General features: G+C 40.9%; 1 protein-coding gene across 1 annotated transcript; it reads left to right on the plus strand.

Moving 5' to 3' along the window:
• The first annotated feature begins 2760 nt into the window (after window positions 1-2760).
• On the plus strand, window positions 2761-6761 carry inab (internexin neuronal intermediate filament protein, alpha b). Its single transcript, XM_086034420.1, has 3 exons — window positions 2761-3844; window positions 4293-4417; window positions 4522-6761. Exons 1-3 carry the CDS (start codon window positions 2798-2800, stop codon window positions 4796-4798), a joined length of 1449 nt encoding a protein of 482 aa, XP_085890546.1. The 5' UTR covers window positions 2761-2797; the 3' UTR covers window positions 4799-6761.
• Window positions 6762-18964: the final 12203 nt, after the last annotated feature.

Below are 18964 nucleotides of genomic sequence, written 5' to 3' on the forward strand. Positions count from 1 at the left end.
CTGTAATACAATTAGGAAGTCTATCACTTCAATATGGCCCGCAACAAAAATGAGTTTGATACCCCTGTACTAATAGGAACAACAACAACACTAATGTGACAGGTAGTATGGTGTTCTCGTGGTTAGTACATCAGCCTCATAGTTTGTTTTCTCTCCAGTCTTTACCTCATCCCCAGAGAACCCGCACAAGATTTCTCCAGGTTCTATGACTTCCTCCCGCGAAAAGGTCCATTGTAGACTCTAAATCACCCGTGTCAAACTTAAGGCCCGGGGGCCAGAGCCGGTCCTCTTGTGCGCCCAGAAAAGCTAATTGCCATTACACACTCCTTGGTTCCAAACATCCATCCATCCATTTTCTATACCACTCATCTTCATTAGAGTCGTGGGTGAGCTGGAGCAATGGACACATTTGACTTGAATGAACATGAAGACCATGAACGGGAACAGGAAAGCTGAAGCCCTGATTCAAACCCCAACCTCAGAACTGCGAGTGCCACCTGGTTCAAAAGTGTTCGTAAAATTTCTAACAATAAAACGTGGATGCAGTTAAGTGTGCTTTCGGAAATCTGACGCCTGCGCACTACTATGACGGTGTATGTGTGTGTGTGTGTGGGGGGGGGGGGGGGGGCAGGTAGGGGTGTGTGTGTGTGTGTGTGTGTGTTCGGAGAGGAAAAGTGCGCTCCGCTCCTATTAATTTCCGAATGCAACATGTGTTCTAAACCAATCAGCAGCTTGTGCTTGAAATGCTTTCATCTGTGCTTACTGCCACAATGGCACACAGTGTCCCGTGCCTAGTGCATGAACTGGCACTCCATTTTTGGTGCAGTTGGAATTTCCGAATGGCAAATTTGAGTAATGCACTGAGTTTCCAAAAGGTCTTACTACGTCAGAGCATATTTACAGGTAGTCCTATATAATAGGAGTGAGCGATAATGCTAGTGTTCTCACACAGAGTATGCTCAATGCAGCTAAGCTTCTGGCTAAAGGGGTGCTTGACCGAAATGTAGGAGGGCTGAGAAAATAATTTATGAATATAATTTATGCTGGATGGGCTATACAGATTTCTGACGGTGCTATAGCCCCTCCTAGCCCCAATGTAGTGCCGTCCCTGGACTGGCGAGCAGCTGCCTTGATTGGCAACCTTATTTTGGCAGAATGTCAAACTTTTTAACTCATTTGAAATGGCATCACACGAATGTGAGTATTACTGCATCACAATAAAAAAGGAGTTGTGTGTGCAAACACAATTTAAGCAACATTTTAAGAGCTTCTCCCAGGCACTTCAAATAGGAGCCAAAGCAATAAAATAAAGCCAAATACAATTATTGGTATTCAGACTGATCAAACGTTTATTGTTGCATCCTTCATTTCCTATAAGATGATAAGAACAATTATCAACATTAAACATTCTGACATTGCTTATTCATCTCAGGTTTAGCCTTCATGTGTATAATATTATGTGGTATTGTAAATACAAGTAATGACTGAACATTTTGTGACACATACATTTAAATTGCCATTTAAGGCATTTTTTTTAATAGAATTAAAAAGTCGTCACATGATTCAGTCATTTGTACAATGTTCACTTGACCTTTGGGTGAGGGTTGTGTCAAACTTACATTACATGAAAAAAACAGTGCCTGTTTTTCCCAATTAACATGAATATGTGGGCTGCTAGCGCAATAGTGGGCAAATTTGTTTTGGTCGAGGGCCATGCCGTTTTTAGACGAGTGGAGGTGCATAGAATATTGATATAAAAAAAATAGGACAGAGGCCATTTGAAGATGGGGTAAAATGAATAAATAAATAAATAAATAAATAAGACTAGTTTGCGTGTAAAATGGTTCATTTTATTCAAATATATTTGACTATTAAATAAAACTGTCATTTAATAGGCTAAATGACTAAACCAAAGAAATAATGAATTCATTCATTTTAATTAACCAAATTTGTTGGGGGTTGGAGTAAAATTAAGGCAACACATGGAGTAATGCAGGACTTGTGGTGGGCTGGATTAAAGAGTGAAGCAGGCCATACTTTTCCAACCAACAAATAATGTATACATTCATTTCAATTAACCAAATTTAGGGACGGGGCTTGGGGACAAAATGTAAGATAACACATATTACAGGACTCACGGTGGGCTGGATTAAAGAGTGAAGCAGGCCATACTTTGCCCACCCCTTTTTTAGAGCATCTAATAAGTACAGCTCTGTAAGTGCATGATTTGTTTGCCCCCCATGCACGAACCGCCGGGGACTTGTTCTTTCCAACAGAGGGCAGCAAAGTCATATTTTTGAATGCTGAAGCGCAGTACGGAATGACTGAACGGGTTTTAATAAAGTCAAAAACCATGACTTTGAATTGTATGCAAAATGTAGAGTATTTTCATTTGAATAAAAGAAAATAATAACAGATCACTTTTGGTGGTGCATTAGACAATATTTGTGGGCCAGAAATACAATTTTTCGCCATATATATTCTGTTATTATTTCTGGCGGTATTTTATTATTAATCATACATATTCTTTTGGATAGTTAGTGAATCACGTTTTTTTTCTCTAAACGACGATTAACCTGAGACATTAAATAAGATGTCATTGATAGATATGACTAAGGCGTGGCTATAAAAACCAAACGAGACCTCTGTAATTATTGTTTAAGGAATTTCACTTTGTGTTACCGACCCATTTGGAGAGACTCGGCGGTACTAACAATGCATATTCATTAACGATCGCGCTGCCCCCGCCTATAAAAGGGAGACGCGCCCATACTCTTCTCACTCCATTCAAGCCACGATGAGCTACGGATCTGAAGTCTACTCCTCTTCATCCTACCGAAGGATCTTCGGGGAATCTCCCCGCTATGCGTCCTCTCCATCTCGGACAGCCATGAGCGTGTCCTCGCGGGGAGGTTACCGAGCCTCCTCCGCATCCCGAAGCAACCTTTCATCCGCGGGCGGCTACACCCGAAAGTCCGGTCGCTCCTTCTCATCCATGCCACTGGAGACCTTCGACCTGGCACAGAGCAGCGTCCTCAACAATGAGTTCAAAATTGTACGCACTAATGAAAAGGAGCAAATGCAGGGTCTCAATGACCGCTTTGCCATGTTTATTGAGAAAGTACGCAACTTGGAGCAGCATAACAAAGTGCTGGAGACGGAGCTGGTGGCCCTGCGTCAGAGGCAGGCGGAACCATCCCGCCTCGCTGAGCTGTACCAGCAGGAGATCCGCGAACTGCGTTCCCAGCTGGATGAGCTCAATGGGGAGAAGTCCCAGCTCCTCATCGAGAGAGATAGCATTGACGATGACCTCCAGAAGCTCAGGGGGAAATATGAAGAAGAGTTCCGTGCCCGGGAGGACGCGGAGGCCACTCTAAAGGCTTTCAAGAAAGATGTGGAGGACGCCACCATGGTGCGCCTGGACCTGGAGAAGAAGGTGGAATCTCTCCTGGATGAAATCAACTTCCTGAGGAAGGTGCATGATGAGGAGGTGGCCGAACTCACGGAAATGATCCAGGCTGCTCAGGTGTCCGTGGAGATGGAGGTGGCCAAGCCGGACCTGACCTCCGCCCTCAAGGAGATCCGAAGTCAGTATGAGTCGATGGCCTCCAAGAACCTGCAGTCTGCTGAGGAGTGGTACAAGACCAAGTTCGCCGACCTCTCTGAGCAGGCCACCCGCAGCAACGATGCCATACGTGCTAGCAGGGAGGAAATGAGCGAGTTTAGGAGGCAGCTGCAGTCCAAGACCATCGAGATTGAGAGCCTGAGAGGCACTAATGAGTCCCTGGAAAAGCAGCTCAGGGAGATGGAGGACAGACACGGCGTCGAGATTGGAAACTACCAGGTAGCAAAATCTTCTTGCTTACAATGTATTTTGTTATTTAATTGACATCATTTCCAAATATTTGGGTTCGTGCGTGAAAACAGTGGTGTTGCGAGCTCTCTCCATGGTTCTGAATTTCTCCTGGGATGTCTCAGCTCAGCATCTGCAAGTGACAACGCCCACGTCTTTATGTTCTCTGTCATCAGCTTGCAAAACATGCAGATTCTCGTTTTCCAGTTTATTCATATGCTTTCAGATTTCACTGTAAATAGACAAAGGCAAGGTATATGACCAGATGATACACCTTAAAAAAAAGATTTACACAAAAAAAATTGCAAGGTAACATTGTATGCTGGCAAAGAGATCATTCTTATTACAGCATTGCATGTCCTGAAAACTACAGATGTCTGTTGCCTCTGATAGGATTTCAATGTTTAACAGGCAGCCTGTTAATCCATCTTTTTCACAGGACGGCATAGCAGAGTTGGAGAATGAGCTGAGGTCCACTAAGAGTGAGATGGCTCGTCACTTGAGGGAGTACCAAGATCTGCTGAATGTCAAGATGGCTCTTGATATTGAGATAGCGGCATATAGGTAGGACACTTCATATATGTTCATTTAAGATGATTTTTTTATGCCGCTTTTTGCTGCCATTTTCAATTTTTGTTTTAAACAATTCTCATTATCATGATCTGCAGGAAGCTGCTGGAAGGTGAGGAGACCCGCATAGGGACGGGGATCACCTACCCCAGCCCTTCCATAACTTCAGGCGGTGGGCAGAGCTACAACTACCAGTCCCGCATCTACACTAGCTCTGGCAAGAGCTCCAAGAGGGAAGGCAAGGATGAGAGCCAGCCACAGAGCAAGGCTGGGAGCAAGGCCACACACGAGGTTCATGAGGAGACAGTGGTCACCACTAAAAAGGTGGAGAAACAGCAAGATGCCAGTGATGCCGCCACCAATCAGAAAAACTAGGGGCCTAGTGTAAGCCTGCTCGACCACTAAACACACATTCCCGCAAAGGAAAGCGTCATACCATAACCCCGCTATATCAGTTACTCCGTTCAAGACCACTTACCGGTAGTTCTCTTTTGTTTGTTTGTCACTCAGCGAGAAGAACAAGCTCTTAGGCAGCACATGCTAGAACTGTGGTCTTTTCAAGTACAGTACTCAACTGCTTTTTCACACTTGTGTAACATACAGATGCACACAGTAGATCATAACTGGTCAAACACCACTAGCACAATTGCGACACAAACGTGTGCAACCACTGTGCATACTTAAAGGACAAATGCTTGGAAAAAAAACATCACTAATGTACTCAGTTCAACTTATATAGAAGATAGTTTAAAAAGAGTTTAGTAAGAAAGCACACATGTCAACATGAAACCATCAAGAGTTAACAATGTGTGGTTGGCCCAAAAGACTAGCTTGTAATGTTGCTTAATGAACTCAAAATCAATGAAAAAAAATCACCTTGCACAAATTTCCAAATAAATGTTGGTGCATTAATTGTGCATGCATGAGAGCAGCACAAACGAGGGTGGACATCCTCGACGGTACACTGCCCTTTCTTACTTCTTCAATAATAATAATAATAATTGTTGGAATATTTAATGAGCAAAAGAGAAATGTGTGTAAAGAGAGCTTAATATGCATGGCGTACTATAAGTAGATGTCATCCTCCTGCTCCATTGCTCATTCAACACAATGACTGGATTTAAGGGCTGGCCCATGCCTCCCTTTTTTGCCATTGACCATGCACAACATCATCATGCAAAAGCGCTCATTGATGACTGCACTGCAGATGGTGCTTGTTAGCGTTGTAGGATATGACTAGAAAAGCTATCAATCTAAAAAAAATACAAATGCAATGAAGTACCGAATGAAAAAGAAAAGTTGATTTGATAACCTAACCATGAATCATGCATAGGTAATTGTTGGGTAAATTATGCTAAAGCACAAAGAAGCTGATTTTGACAGATGCGCCTGAATGATAAGAGCATCCATGTGTAGCTCCGTTTCTGACTTCCTCACATTGACGATTAAAGCCCATTTTGAGCCTTCAATCCATATCACTTAGCCTGAGACGGCAGTTAAAATACAGTCACTATACAGCCGAAAAGCACCAGATTGTTTAAAATGTGACCTCTCTTTCATACTTTGGCCATGACTGGATCAAATGTCTGTTGTAGTGTGACCTCACCAGTAGAAACCTATTTGAGTGAGCCACTTGTAGCTCACTTTTTTGCTTGCTTCCTACCAGTTTAAACACAGCAATGTTATTCTTGTGCTACTCGCCACGGCAGGCCCCGCCCTGACAAGCTGCACTCACACACTGGAAAAAAACAACTTGTGATTGTATGACAGAATGTTCTGGATTGGCTTGTTATATTTGTGGCTTGGGAACGATCAATATGTCAGTACTGTAGTGAGTGTGCATTTGTATCGCTATGCAGTGGCCTATCCTAAAAGGACTTTGGAAGAAAAATGTCACGAGCACATGTAGATGTATGTATGCTGCATTCCAGAGTAACAACAGCTTTTATAACCACACTGCAAACCAAATAAAACATCGAGGGTGTCTAAATATCCCACCACTGCAACACTGCCAAAAGTACCACACATGCAGCACCAGAGCATGGCATAACATTACCACCGATGTGTCAAAATGTCCAACGCAAGGGTCAATATTTTGCCATAGAATAAATGATGTAGGATATTAAAATGCCTTAAAACACCAGCAGCTTCGTATCTTGCCATGTGCATGGTGCTGATGATTCTGTCCAGTGTGGTGTTTGATCATTATTTGCATTCATTTAGAGCAACCATAACAATTAAAGCTTAGGAATGAATGTTGTTGATGTGTTATTCTTGCTAGTATTTCAACTTGCTATGTATTGCCGTGAGACACTATGTCAATAAAGATTTGACATTGCTGAGGGTGCACAGTTATTTGTTATTTGTGCGTGGGTTATTTTGTGCAATACTGATTTGGCATTTGGAGGGCTCAGACACAATGGTATGTATGTCTAAACAAATAATGTACATTTAGTGCACAAAACTCTGGGTGTTTGTAGTAGTTGAGTCATTTTGTTCTCATTTTCTTAGTTGATGCTTATTAGATGCCCCAATTTGTATTCAAAAGGTCTATTGCAACAATAGTATCTTGATCAACTCATCCAATCTTGTTTATTCATACGTATCAGCTATGATTTCTTCTTTTTTTTTTTTGCTTTGATGTATTCAAAAAAGTCCCTTTAAACCAATCGATATCATAGAAGCGTCACCTTTTGAATATATTCTTTTCCCGACGTGGTGCAAAGTGCAAGATGCATATCACAGAGATGATAGATGACGTGCTGCAGTACCGTGTGAGGTCGTTTATGACACAAGCCCCTCTAACACCGCTCAACAAAAGGACGCGCAATGCCCTAACCTTGAGCATCACATACATGTTTGCGATTAGTCCTTCCTTTATTGTCGCCCATCGATTGGGTGGGACAGCTTCGATGCTTGTAGTGCATGCGTGAAGCAGGGTGCAGCTCTTCAAAGATTTATACCTCTGCAATGCTCCAAGCAGACGGTGTGGTAAGGGCCGCTGAAACGCCACCATAAAAGCTCTGCTGTGAAACCGCTCTCTCCGATTTGCTTTAAAATAAAAACGAAATTTTCCAAATCTCAGCCACCCCCTTCCTCGTAACCACAGCAAACACATGAGAGTATTAAAACGCATGAATAATTACTGCTACTTGTCTGAAATGTGATCTCATATAGGATATTCGAAGTGGGATTAATTTGAGATTCGCAGATGCTGAAGGAGAGCGGTGGTGGTCTGTAATCCCACTGCAATCAGTGTACATTGCAGTTAAACCATTCCTCAAGCGGGTTGTTATACTTATTGCAGGCTTCTGTTCTTACGACAACGCATATACTGTGGGCTCTACACCGTGTTCCAAATTATTATTCAAATTATGTTTCTCTGTGATTTTCATAAATAGTCCATGTAAACGGCACTCATCATAATTTTCAAGTCATCAATTGTTAGAGAACAATTTTAATGGTTTTCAACAAACCTCCCAATGAAAACAGTATTTTTTTTTCAAAAATAAAAACATAGTTGTTAAATTCCAAATTATTATGTGTATTTTAAGACCTAGGTTCTAAAGAACAGAAAATAGTCATTTGTTGAATTTGCAGCACGTCGCATTTCCCAAAAATCCCCCAAAATCTTATCAGGTCAAGGTACATTTGAACATAGGACTTCTTACATCCATTGGCTCTTGCATCCATTGAATTTATGAGTTTTTGCAGATTCCCTGCTTGAATTTCTTTTGCAGGATATCACAATAGCATCCCGAAGCTGCTGTTTGGGTGTGAACTGCCTCCCACCCTCATAAATCTTCGCTTGTGGATGCTCCAAAGGTTCTGAACAGGTTGAGGTTGGATGGCCAACTTTTTCCGCCCATGGAGGTCTGCTTGCAGTTCTTTGTAATAATACGTTGAGCACTTCGATTTCCAGCATGGACTCCAGCAAATCTGTTTCTCCTTCCGCCATGTCAAGGACTGTGCACCTCTCATGCCACTTTGATTGACGGCGAAACACTGGTGTGTGACCAGTCTCTTAATAGCATTGAATTCAAACTTTTTTCATTCATGCTTTTCACCTTGCTATTAGCTACTTCTCAGCCCAGGTAGCTTTAAAATAAAAACAAAAAGCTGCCTTATGTTACCCACTTGTTTCCTTTGCTGAGTGGAGACCTTTTAATAAGAATGTGCTATTGTTGGCAACTCTGTTACCAAGGCTCCGTGGACTCCTCTAATTCTGAATGCACAGGATGACTGTAATTACTCTTTATCTGGTTATAATTTTGGAATCCCTTTTAATGCAGACTGCTTAGCACATCCACATCACAGCTCAGAGGTTGTGGGTTCAAATGAATGTGAGTGTGAATATGAGCGTGAATGGTTGGTTGTCTACTTGTGCCCTGCGATGGCTGGCAACCAGTCCAGGGTGTACCCTGCCTCTCGCCCAAAGACTTCTGGAATAGGCTTCAACACACCCGCTACCATCGGGAGGATGAGTGGTAATTCTGTGGTGATTCTGTAAATGCACTGCAATACTGCTGCAGCTGATTAATGTGCTTTGACCATGAAAATACCTTGAGTAACCTTTTTGTTCATGGTGAAAGTATCTTTAATTATTTTATACGTTCTCCATTCAAAATGAGAAGACAAATGATGATATTGCTAAGGTAAAGAAATAAATGAACTGTAGAGATGATGATGCCGCAACATATTTGATGCATAATTGCTTTTTAGTCAATTACAATCATCAAATATTTTAGAACCAAAAGTGTTTGGGCTCATAAAAGTAACTAAAGTTCAACTATGCAGAACGAGAAAGGAATCGGTTTGAATCGGTTGAGCAGCAGTGTGATCATACCATCAATGGAAAACAGTCAGCCTCATTACCTGTCACCACTAAAATTGGCAAACATAAAGTTTGGGTGGTAAACGTACGTCACATTCCCGCAAATCTGCACTCTCACCTAAAAACCTAAAAGACCTAACAATGCCATGCTGTAATGCATTTCAAACTTATTATCCAACATTGAAATGCTTTTTTCCAATACAAAGGCAGACAATGTATTATTCATATGAGCCATTCTGTTACATGCCTGAATGACAGACCTCTATTTTAATTTTGGTCTTTGTGCCAGTAAAGAAAGTGTTAAGTTGCTGCTGTTGCCTTGGAATCTGTTGCTAGCATCCCTCTGCTGTAGCAGCCTTAGGGAGTGATGGCTTTGAGAGATGGGGAGGTCTCAAGTGAGGCTTAATGCACAAACAAAAGGGAACAAGAGGTTTACGACCACATTAAACATTTGACATTCAGTGTTTACCTGAATAGATCCAATGTTTACCTTGATAGATGAACACAAAAAAATGTTACAAAATATCACTTCCTCCTCAAACAATTTGCTTTTCTGGGAGAAAAGTGCTGCATCATTTCGAGGCAGGCCGTGTGATGCGCCTTGTTAACCAAGCCATCACAGTCCCTCCCCCCCTTCGGGCTAATAATAGCAAATCCATCAGAGCCGCACAAACAGGCTGATGGAAAGCTGGTGAAAGATTATTTTCCTTGATGAAATGAATTTCTGATCCTGCTTCCTGACCTTTGGAAGAGATTCCTTATACCAAGGATAGCAAACTCCGGTTCCTCAAGAGCCATATCATGCCTGTTTTAGATCTCTCTCTATTACTACACACCTGATTCAAATGATCAGCTCATCAGCATGCTGGGCAGAAGTCCGAAACGATTCTGATCATTTGAGTCAGGTGTCTTGTAGTAGGGAGAGCTGCAAAACAGGCAGGATATGACTCTCGAGGAACCGGAGTTCCCTACGCCTGCCATAGACAATACAATGGTGTTGCATTGTATTACACACGTAGACAAAATTGTTGGTACCATCTTTCAATCAAAAAAAACCCAACAGTGTTCACAGAAACAACTTGAATCTGACTAATCATAAAAATGTGACAAAAATTAAACAATGATAATCACTCATTGCTTTTTCAATTGTAGTTAAACCGGTATCATTTAAAAAAAAAAGATGAAAGGGTACAAGATGTTGGATGTTTGTGATTATAAAAATACATTGCGGACATAAATGTGCCAGTCATGTTCAGTGCATCCATCCAGTCATTTTCTATATTGCTCTCCTATTCAGGGCCATAGGGAAATGCCAGTCTATGCCAGATGATTTATAGGGTGAGATGTGATGTCCGGACAGACCATCAATCAGTCACAGGGCTGACACAGATAGACATAGGCTATTTATTTTGAGTTTTCAATTCACATACTGTAGCATAGAGTACAGTACATGTTTCTGGGCTGTGGGATTATTAAGATGGTGAAAACTCATGTATCACTCAGCCTACTTGGTGGTGGTGATGCAGCTACTGCTGCTCCCTTATCCATAATAGAGCAGCTGAGCTATTCCAGGATTTTCCGTATGAACTGTAGACTATGACACAGCATTTTAGAGCTGAACAGAACTCAAAGAGTAAATGAAACCCCAACCTTCAAGGAGAGCACGATTACAGCCTTGTTTGAAAAATATAATATTATAATACTCCTTTTGCAGATTCATCTCATGCATTAAATAAGACATGTTATTTTTAGCTTTATGTGAAACAATACTACATCACCATGATCGCTAATTTCCTGTGTGTCTGGACAGATGTGAAACTGGGTGAGGTTAGAGAGCATCATCTTCTCTCATTAATCTTCCTGCTGCAGTTGTAATGCTTCATTGGTTAAACAATGTATAATGTTAGAATTTCCCTACGCTGTTTCACAGTCACTCCTTGAGTGTGGGTACATCAATGTAAGGTTCACTCCAAAGCAAAAAAAACTAATAAAAAATTCCTATTTCCCACTGGTCAGTAAGAGACCTTGCTCACATGGTTCTTCAGCTGATTGAAGCAGATGTGCAAGGGAGATGAACCCTTGTGACTAAGGTTGATTATATCCCTGTTTTAACATGATGATTGATTTTCAAGATCTGGGAGGGTCAGCAGTCGATTGCGCAAAATATAGCAGGTCACCTTGGATAAATGGACGACTGCAATGAAAATGTTTCACGCTAACAAACAAGCAAAAAAGACAGCTAAATTATACTAACAGCTCAAATTAATACAGTTCATATATTTACGATATGCTGATTTTCTTTAAAGTGTTAGCCGGACAGGAGGGAGACAAAGGGTAGAAGGGGGAGGGCCAAGGGAATAATGCACATAACAATAGCTATGCCAAAAGCAGCAGTTGTAATATTATGCAATGGAAAGCAATGTCTACAATCAGCAGGACTATTGCTAATATTACACATTGTGCCGCTGTTTTCTGTAGCTGTGGAATAAAAGATGTTAGCTGGGTGTGCTTCTTGGTTTTGGGGAACTGACAAAGAATTTATTTTCTGATGAATCGAGTTCTATTACATACATTGATCTTGCAATCAAACACATCTTTAATGTTCTGTTACATTTAAAAAGGTGATTAATTTATCAACATGTTTATTATTGTTTTTAGAATGGTGTGTGGTGCACAGCTGTCGTGCATTATATTGACTGGTGTCAAGTCACAGTATCTTTGACGGGCTCAAAAGGCACACTGCATTTTGGTTCGCTTTCCGATAGGATTACTCATGTTTCTCACATTTTCACAGGCTTTCTATGAATGGAACGTGGTGCCCGGGTGGCTTTGGAGCACATTATGGCCTTGCATAGTCAAATCAAGCACCACTGCTTTTGTCCATCTCCAGACTTGGCTGGCCTCAGCGCAGTGGAGCACATGTATTATGCCGCTGAGTAAATAATCAATATCAGTTTTAGGTTTTTCACTAATCCATCTCGTTATTCACATTCACATTTGCATTCAAGGAACGGATAGCCCTCACTTTCTCTCTCACTCACTCAACAATAAGCGTTATAAACAAAAAGGTATGACAAAATCTTGTTTTAGCTTTTGAAGAGTTATAGGTGGCAAATATGAGATGTGAGCATAAAATATGCTTCCCATCTTCCCATTTACAGTAAAGTGGGAATCAACCCAAACATATTTTTTTCAAGAATATGTTCTCAGCAGGCCCACTAGTTGAAACACAGCATTCTCATTAATCTTGCGTTTGTGGAATATGAGTTAAGCAGCAAAATCCACCCGTTTTTAGCCATCTCACAGGCGGACATTTTGTCATTTCTGTCGACTGAAAATGACATCACAACTACTGAGGGCTCAGGTAATGACCAATCACCTTCAGCTTCAGAAAACAGGTCAGCCGTGATTGGCCGTTACTTGAGCCCTGAATAGTTGTGATGTCATTTTTAGTCGACACAAGACGAAATGGCCGCCCCCAGAGATGGCTAAAAACGAGTGGATTAACTCTTATTCCACAAACGCAATATTTATCAGAATGCCTTGTTTCAACTAGTGGGCTTGCATAGAACTTCTGTTGTCCGTCATCCACCTTTTTTTCCGGGGGGTGGGGTGCGGGGGTGGGGTTAATTGTACCCATCTATAGGCCGGTCCGCCTCTAATTTTAAACGTCCGTCTGTCCGCGACTGAGCTTTAAATTTAAATTGTGTTGTTGAATTTTAATTTCGAAAGGCAACAAAATTGATTTCACATGCACCAAACAAATTGACAAAGTTGTACTTTGGGCATCAGTGCCAAAAGGATATGTGCCAGGGTCCAATTTTCAAGTATGTGGCCGACAGTGATAACGCGGTCAGACTAGAACTGTCACAGCGGGTTGACATCACTTCACTCTCTTAGGTGACAGTATCTATTTTATCCTCAGATCTTGAAGTAATGATTAGCGATGGGTTACTGCTGATTTGCTAGAAGTGAGTTATTCAATGTAACCTGCTTGTCATGGCTGAGTGCAGGAGGATTACAAAATATTATTCAAGACCTTCCCGCCAATGTGATATGACACATTCATTCCCTTCAGGAGGAAACAAGGATTAACAGAGCTGTTGTTTTCTGAATTAATATAAAGACAGTTCTGCATATTTTATGTCTCTTTTCATTAGTCATCTGTCATTATTGATTGAAGGTGTGGCAGTACTCTGGGGAACTGAGTGTAAAAAACCTTCAGGACATAATTGCCGCAATTTATTATGGGGTTGATGCCCAGATGTGCCTGTGACCTTGTGACAAAGACCAAAATCCTCCATGACAGGACATGCTTTGTTGCAGTAGAACAATTTTTTTGTAGCATAGGGTAGCATGTTATGGGACAAACCTCATAACCAATTAACCTATTTATGGTTAAATGTCTATGAATGGACAAATGTAAAAAAAACAATAACAAACAAAACAACAACAGAAATCCCCATATTCTTGCAAAAAGTCTTCCTGGTAAAGTGTAGAAGCAATGGTGATGTGTCTGAGGACAATGATTCAGCATATGTATTTCAGTGAGATGGATGTCTTGAAAATCTGAATTTAACCAAACATACTTTCGTTTTTTTTATCATTTGTGAAAACGTGTTTGATTAAAGATTTAATCCATCAGATAAGTATCGCATTTTTAAGTTTTGCCATCTTAGCTCCAACTGCTTTTCTACACTAGTAGCCCCATAGCGTCTCATCTCCAGGATTACAGCATGGGTGTGTTCGCCTCCCCCTTTCCCCCACTGTTCTCTGCCTTCTGGCAGTGTGCCCAATGGCTGATATATTGTGTCACTGACCGCACACATAAACAGCTATTGACCGACTACAAAACACTAAGATTTCCATTACTTTGACAAGTCCTTAATTAAGGATGATTTTTGGCCCTTGGGGTTAAAAGGCAAGGCAAGCTCTCTGGCAGGTCATCTGCTAAAATATTTACTTAGCACTGTTATGGGACTGGACACAAGTGTGAAAATGCTTATGACATTGTTGTGGATGCAAGCTAAAACCACATAGTAAGATCAATGGACCCAGATCAGCTATTAATTAAGAAGCAGTTTAAAAGCTTGTATTGTCTGCCTAGCACACGGGGAACGGTTTTAGATTACTCATCTGTGTCCACCGACCAGCCGCAGCATTTTGACAACTTGCTCTGTCTTAAACAAAATATCAAAATATGAGCTCTTTCAAAAAACCTGCCCTGACAAATACATCAATGCAGGCATTTTATTGACATTCTAACTGTCAAGATTAATTTACCAGTGCAGCAGTGTTGCTTTATACTAGTATTTTGGGTAACTCCTTTAGCTGCACAAGAGTTTATAATTTTAGAACAGGTCTCAGTATGCTGCAGCACATTTCTGGAACGTAACACACTGCACTCACAATTTTAAACATTATTAACTTTGAGAAAGCAAAATTTTAGATACAGCTCTTGTGTTAGATCTCATTGGATATGCATGTGGTCATCATGTTGTGACAGGCCATTAGTTGGCCGGTGCATAACATGCATGCATATGACTGGGGTTCCCAAACTTTGAGATTGGACCTAGATCATGTCACAGTTTTGATTGAATTGTCACTTTAGATCATGCTGTTGTTAAAATATTTTTTTGATTGAATATCAAAGTAATGTCTGTTGTGTTATTTATGATTAATTTACATGTATACATCAGTGTCATGGCAATATATTCTATGTTTTTGTAAGTGTGCTCCTAAGCGGAAACAAAATTTGAGAGGAATTTGAGAGACCCTGGCCTATGGATTTAATTATCTCACAGTGTTCTGGTTTACTGGCTGCAACTGACAACAAATCCTTAGGTAATAATTTGGTATAAATCGTATTTATACCAAATAAATCGGATTTATACCAAATTAGTATATTAGATTGAGTTTTACAAGTAGACAGTCAGTGACAATTATATGCAAAGAGAAATGGAAGTGGACAACATGTCTGGTGTGGAGGTACAGGGGAGGCCAGGTGACTGATCGGAAATAGAAACAAGGCTTACAGATGGAGAAAAGATAGCAAGTCAGAAAAGAAGAATGGCAAGTTTCATACAACTGATAGATACATGACCTGAGAGCACAGAGCCTAAAGTCGGGAGATGATGAGAGAGTGAGGTTGCAGACGGATACAGATTGTGATCACAGTTTATTTAACCTTATAAAGAGACTGATGCGCATTCCGGAGTTTGCTTCAATTACATAATTCAGGAGTGGGGAGAGCTGTGAGAATGAGATGTAATTGTGTATTGTGCGGTGGGTTAAAGGATCTAAGATGGCGGCATACACAAACAGTAGATTCTCCCTCTCTCTCTCTCTCTCAATCGACCCTAATTACATGCTTTCAGAGGTTGTTATCGACCCATTCTTTCTCGAGCACATGGAAATATGCTGATTACTCTGATTTGCTAATTGTTGCCACAAACAAACAGATGACTGAAAGATATGAGAGCAATATGGAAAAAAAAGTTCCAGTTTGTCACCACCGTACGTGTAAAAAAAGAGCAAAACTGAATTCAGACATGAAACTACCATTAATGCAGATTAAGATCAATTTTGTTCCCATTTGAGATATTTTGTGGGTAAAGCTCAAGATACAGTCAAGTCTAGCAACACTTAGTAGGATCTGGTATGCTTGTGCTTTCTATGTGTGAAATGTCCTTTTTTTTTAATCTCACCAGGCTGTACATATGCGACCACACGTCTGTCTGCCAGAGGAGTCACTCCCTGAGGATATTCTCATCAGGCCGTCCACCTGCCCCTCCCTCTGCTGACAAGGAACGGCTGTAACAAAGGAAAACACCCTCCACCTGTCTTTCTCTCTAAAACACAACAAGCCTTGCTTCACTGTGTAAGATATATTTTAAAAACAATGCCAGTAGAACCTAGATGTTTTTAATTTACAATAATTAATTTAGCTATGGTCCTTCACTTCCACGATTTACAGGCAATGTAATCAGATAATCCAAAATCCATCCCATCCCCAAAAACCCAAATTCACCCATAACCTTGAACGTTAAGATGCTTTAATAATCCACACCAGCTAAGGAAGACTAAATTCAGGTTTTAGAAATTTACCGATGTGTACCGATCTTTATCAGCCAGTTAATTATCCTGAATGTCCTTCAAGAGATGTCCTCCAGTTTGTTCATGCAGTACAGCTTCCACCCTGGAAGAAGAAACAATTATTTATTATTAATCTAATTTCTCTGGATTATTCATTCATGTATCTGGCCATTTAGAGCACTATGGCTGTTGCACATGTCCTTCTGAAATCAGCACACGTTGACACTAAATACAGGACATGTTGCTACTTTTTCAAGACTATAAATGGAATTGTGTTTGTTTATAAGAAATTTAGGATGCAATTTCTTGGGAATTGTTGATACTGTCGATTTTAAAGGCTATGACCTTTAACAGGAGACATATTGTGTCCTCGCCACCACACGTCATTGCGTGTGTGTGTAGGAGTGTGCGTATGTGTGTTTGTATGTCGTGGTGCGTGTGTGCGTGTGCTAAATACAGGCGTGTGCGTAGTGTACACCTCGAAGACCTATATTATCGAGAGAAAACCATTCTTAACTCACTCAAAGATAATCTCATAATCTCAAGTAGGCACCGATTGTTTATTGTTTTGTACAGTGCTTTGTTACAGCTCTAGCTGTTATGAAATGCGCTATATAAATACAATTGTATTGTATTGTATTGTATTGTATTGTATTGTATTGTATTGTATTGTATTGTATTGTATTGTATTGTACACAGCATACACATGCATGCATAAATATAGGACAACACACACACAACATGTTTACGTAGACTGCGTGGATTAGATATATTTTCCTTGCATCCCCCTCAAATACTAAACACCTTTTGTGATTGTGGTATGTATTATTTCTTTCCATAGAAAAACAACACATGGTTAGCCCTTAATTGGGTGCTCAGTGGCAAGCATTAAGTACCTGCTGCATTATTGTATTTCCTTGAAGTTCTCAAAAATTAAGGCGTCTTGTGAAAATTTCAAGTTCATTGATTTGATATCAATATAGGGCCCACTGGTAAAAAATAGCCCTTTGCAACATTCATAGTAAAGTTCATAAACAGCAAAAAGTTCATGAATAAAGAAACAGAGAAGTTCGTATGATTTAATCCCCCAAGATATCCGGTAGCGCCCTCATTTAAACCATGCAACCCTTTATTTTTTAAGAATCGTAATTGAGAACCGTTAGGGACCAAAATCAAATTGAGGAACTGGAATCGAAACGGGAATCGTGCAAATCCAAACCTACTTATAAGACAGTCTTATAAGACATAAGATTGTTGGGCGTTTGGAGTCGGGAAGGGGCAACATTGGGACAAAAACATCTCCATTTTTTTTATGTGTGTAACCGCCTGAATCATCTTCCCAGCCATGGTACGGGCATGCTGCACTTGCTTGCCTGCCGTACGGCCAACAGAGTCGACAACCTTCGTGCAGGATCTACTTCTCCAGTTAGGTCAGTAATGAATAATGCAGCCCCCCTTACATTTCATCACCCAAATAGACGAGCTCTTGTGCCAGTGCTCTGCCTTCACACCCATTATTCTGCATGGGTGCGCAGTAGGCTCTGAAGTTTGCTTCATGCACACACATACACACAGACCACCACAGTATTTACTTTTACTGCTTGTCAGAGAAACAAACTGACAAAAATAGACAGAAAATAATAAAGTAACTGTTCTTCAGAAAAACTTCATCACATTGGACGTCTACTTGACCTTTTGCTCCAACCTCTATTTTCAGCATTCCATCTGCAGACGTTTTGTGAGGGTACCTCACCTTCCACATGGCATTGCCTCCCTTCAGATGCCCCGCCCCTCCTCTCTCCTGACCCCCACCCACTATGCAGCCTCTCCCCACCACTTCTTTCCCTCCTCTCTTCTACTTGAGCAATTTCTACCTCTTCTGAGAGTCACACCTCATGAATTATTTACACCTGCATCACCACAGGGGACTTGTGCTGCGCCGCCTGACCGTTTACAGCTCAAAGATCTGCAGCCAGAGAGTATTTTCCGAAAGGCACAAACTCATGCACCGCCTAAATTGGGTTGTAAGCATGACAGTTGAGTTTCTCTGATCAGAATGCCGAGCTGTACTGCTGTGAAAACATTGACACCAAACAGATGAGCTGTTGGGAATCCTCTTTTGATTGTCATTGTGTAGCTTATGTGGAAGACATCCAGGTTGGAGATAAACAAGGAAAGCAGTGGGAAAACCTCTAGACAATTTAATGGTAATGTCAATAAATTGTAATTAGTACACAAATGAAAGATGGATGAAAATGTAAAAATGATTGTGTGTAAACGGTGAATTGGTTTTAAGTGACCATCATGCGGCAGATGCATGTGGCACCACATCTTATGACTGCAAGATGGAACAGAAATAAAGATACTGTCGACCTGCCACGCCCCATGCCGAGCCCCCACAAGTATGTCTGCATCCTCACACATTGTTCTGCACAGCTGGTAGTAACAATGATATTCCACAACACAGTCATGTAATATATGAGGTATGTCTTAACTTTGATTTACTGCGTATTTTTGTGATCTACCCTAACAGCTATTTCATAGTGGATTTTCTCAATGTGAACCACTGAGGCATCATAGAGTAGCACCACGGGTGGTAACTACATCTGTAA

This window comes from Filicampus tigris, chromosome 6 (assembly GCF_054856515.1).
Source record: "Filicampus tigris isolate MCC_2025a chromosome 6, RoL_Ftig_1.0, whole genome shotgun sequence".
NCBI lineage: Eukaryota > Metazoa > Chordata > Actinopteri > Syngnathiformes > Syngnathidae > Filicampus > Filicampus tigris.

What these genes read in the sequence shown, in the direction of transcription:
- inab (XM_086034420.1), top strand. Translation starts at nt 2,798, where the DNA reads ATGAGCTACGGATCTGAAGTCTACTCCTCTTCATCCTACCGAAGGATC. An exon ending in TCGAGATTGGAAACTACCAG is followed by an intron (nt 3,845 to 4,292) that starts GTAGCAAAATCT and finishes TCTTTTTCACAG; the next exon opens with GACGGCATAGCAGAGTTGGA. An exon ending in ATTGAGATAGCGGCATATAG is followed by an intron (nt 4,418 to 4,521) that starts GTAGGACACTTC and finishes CATGATCTGCAG; the next exon opens with GAAGCTGCTGGAAGGTGAGG.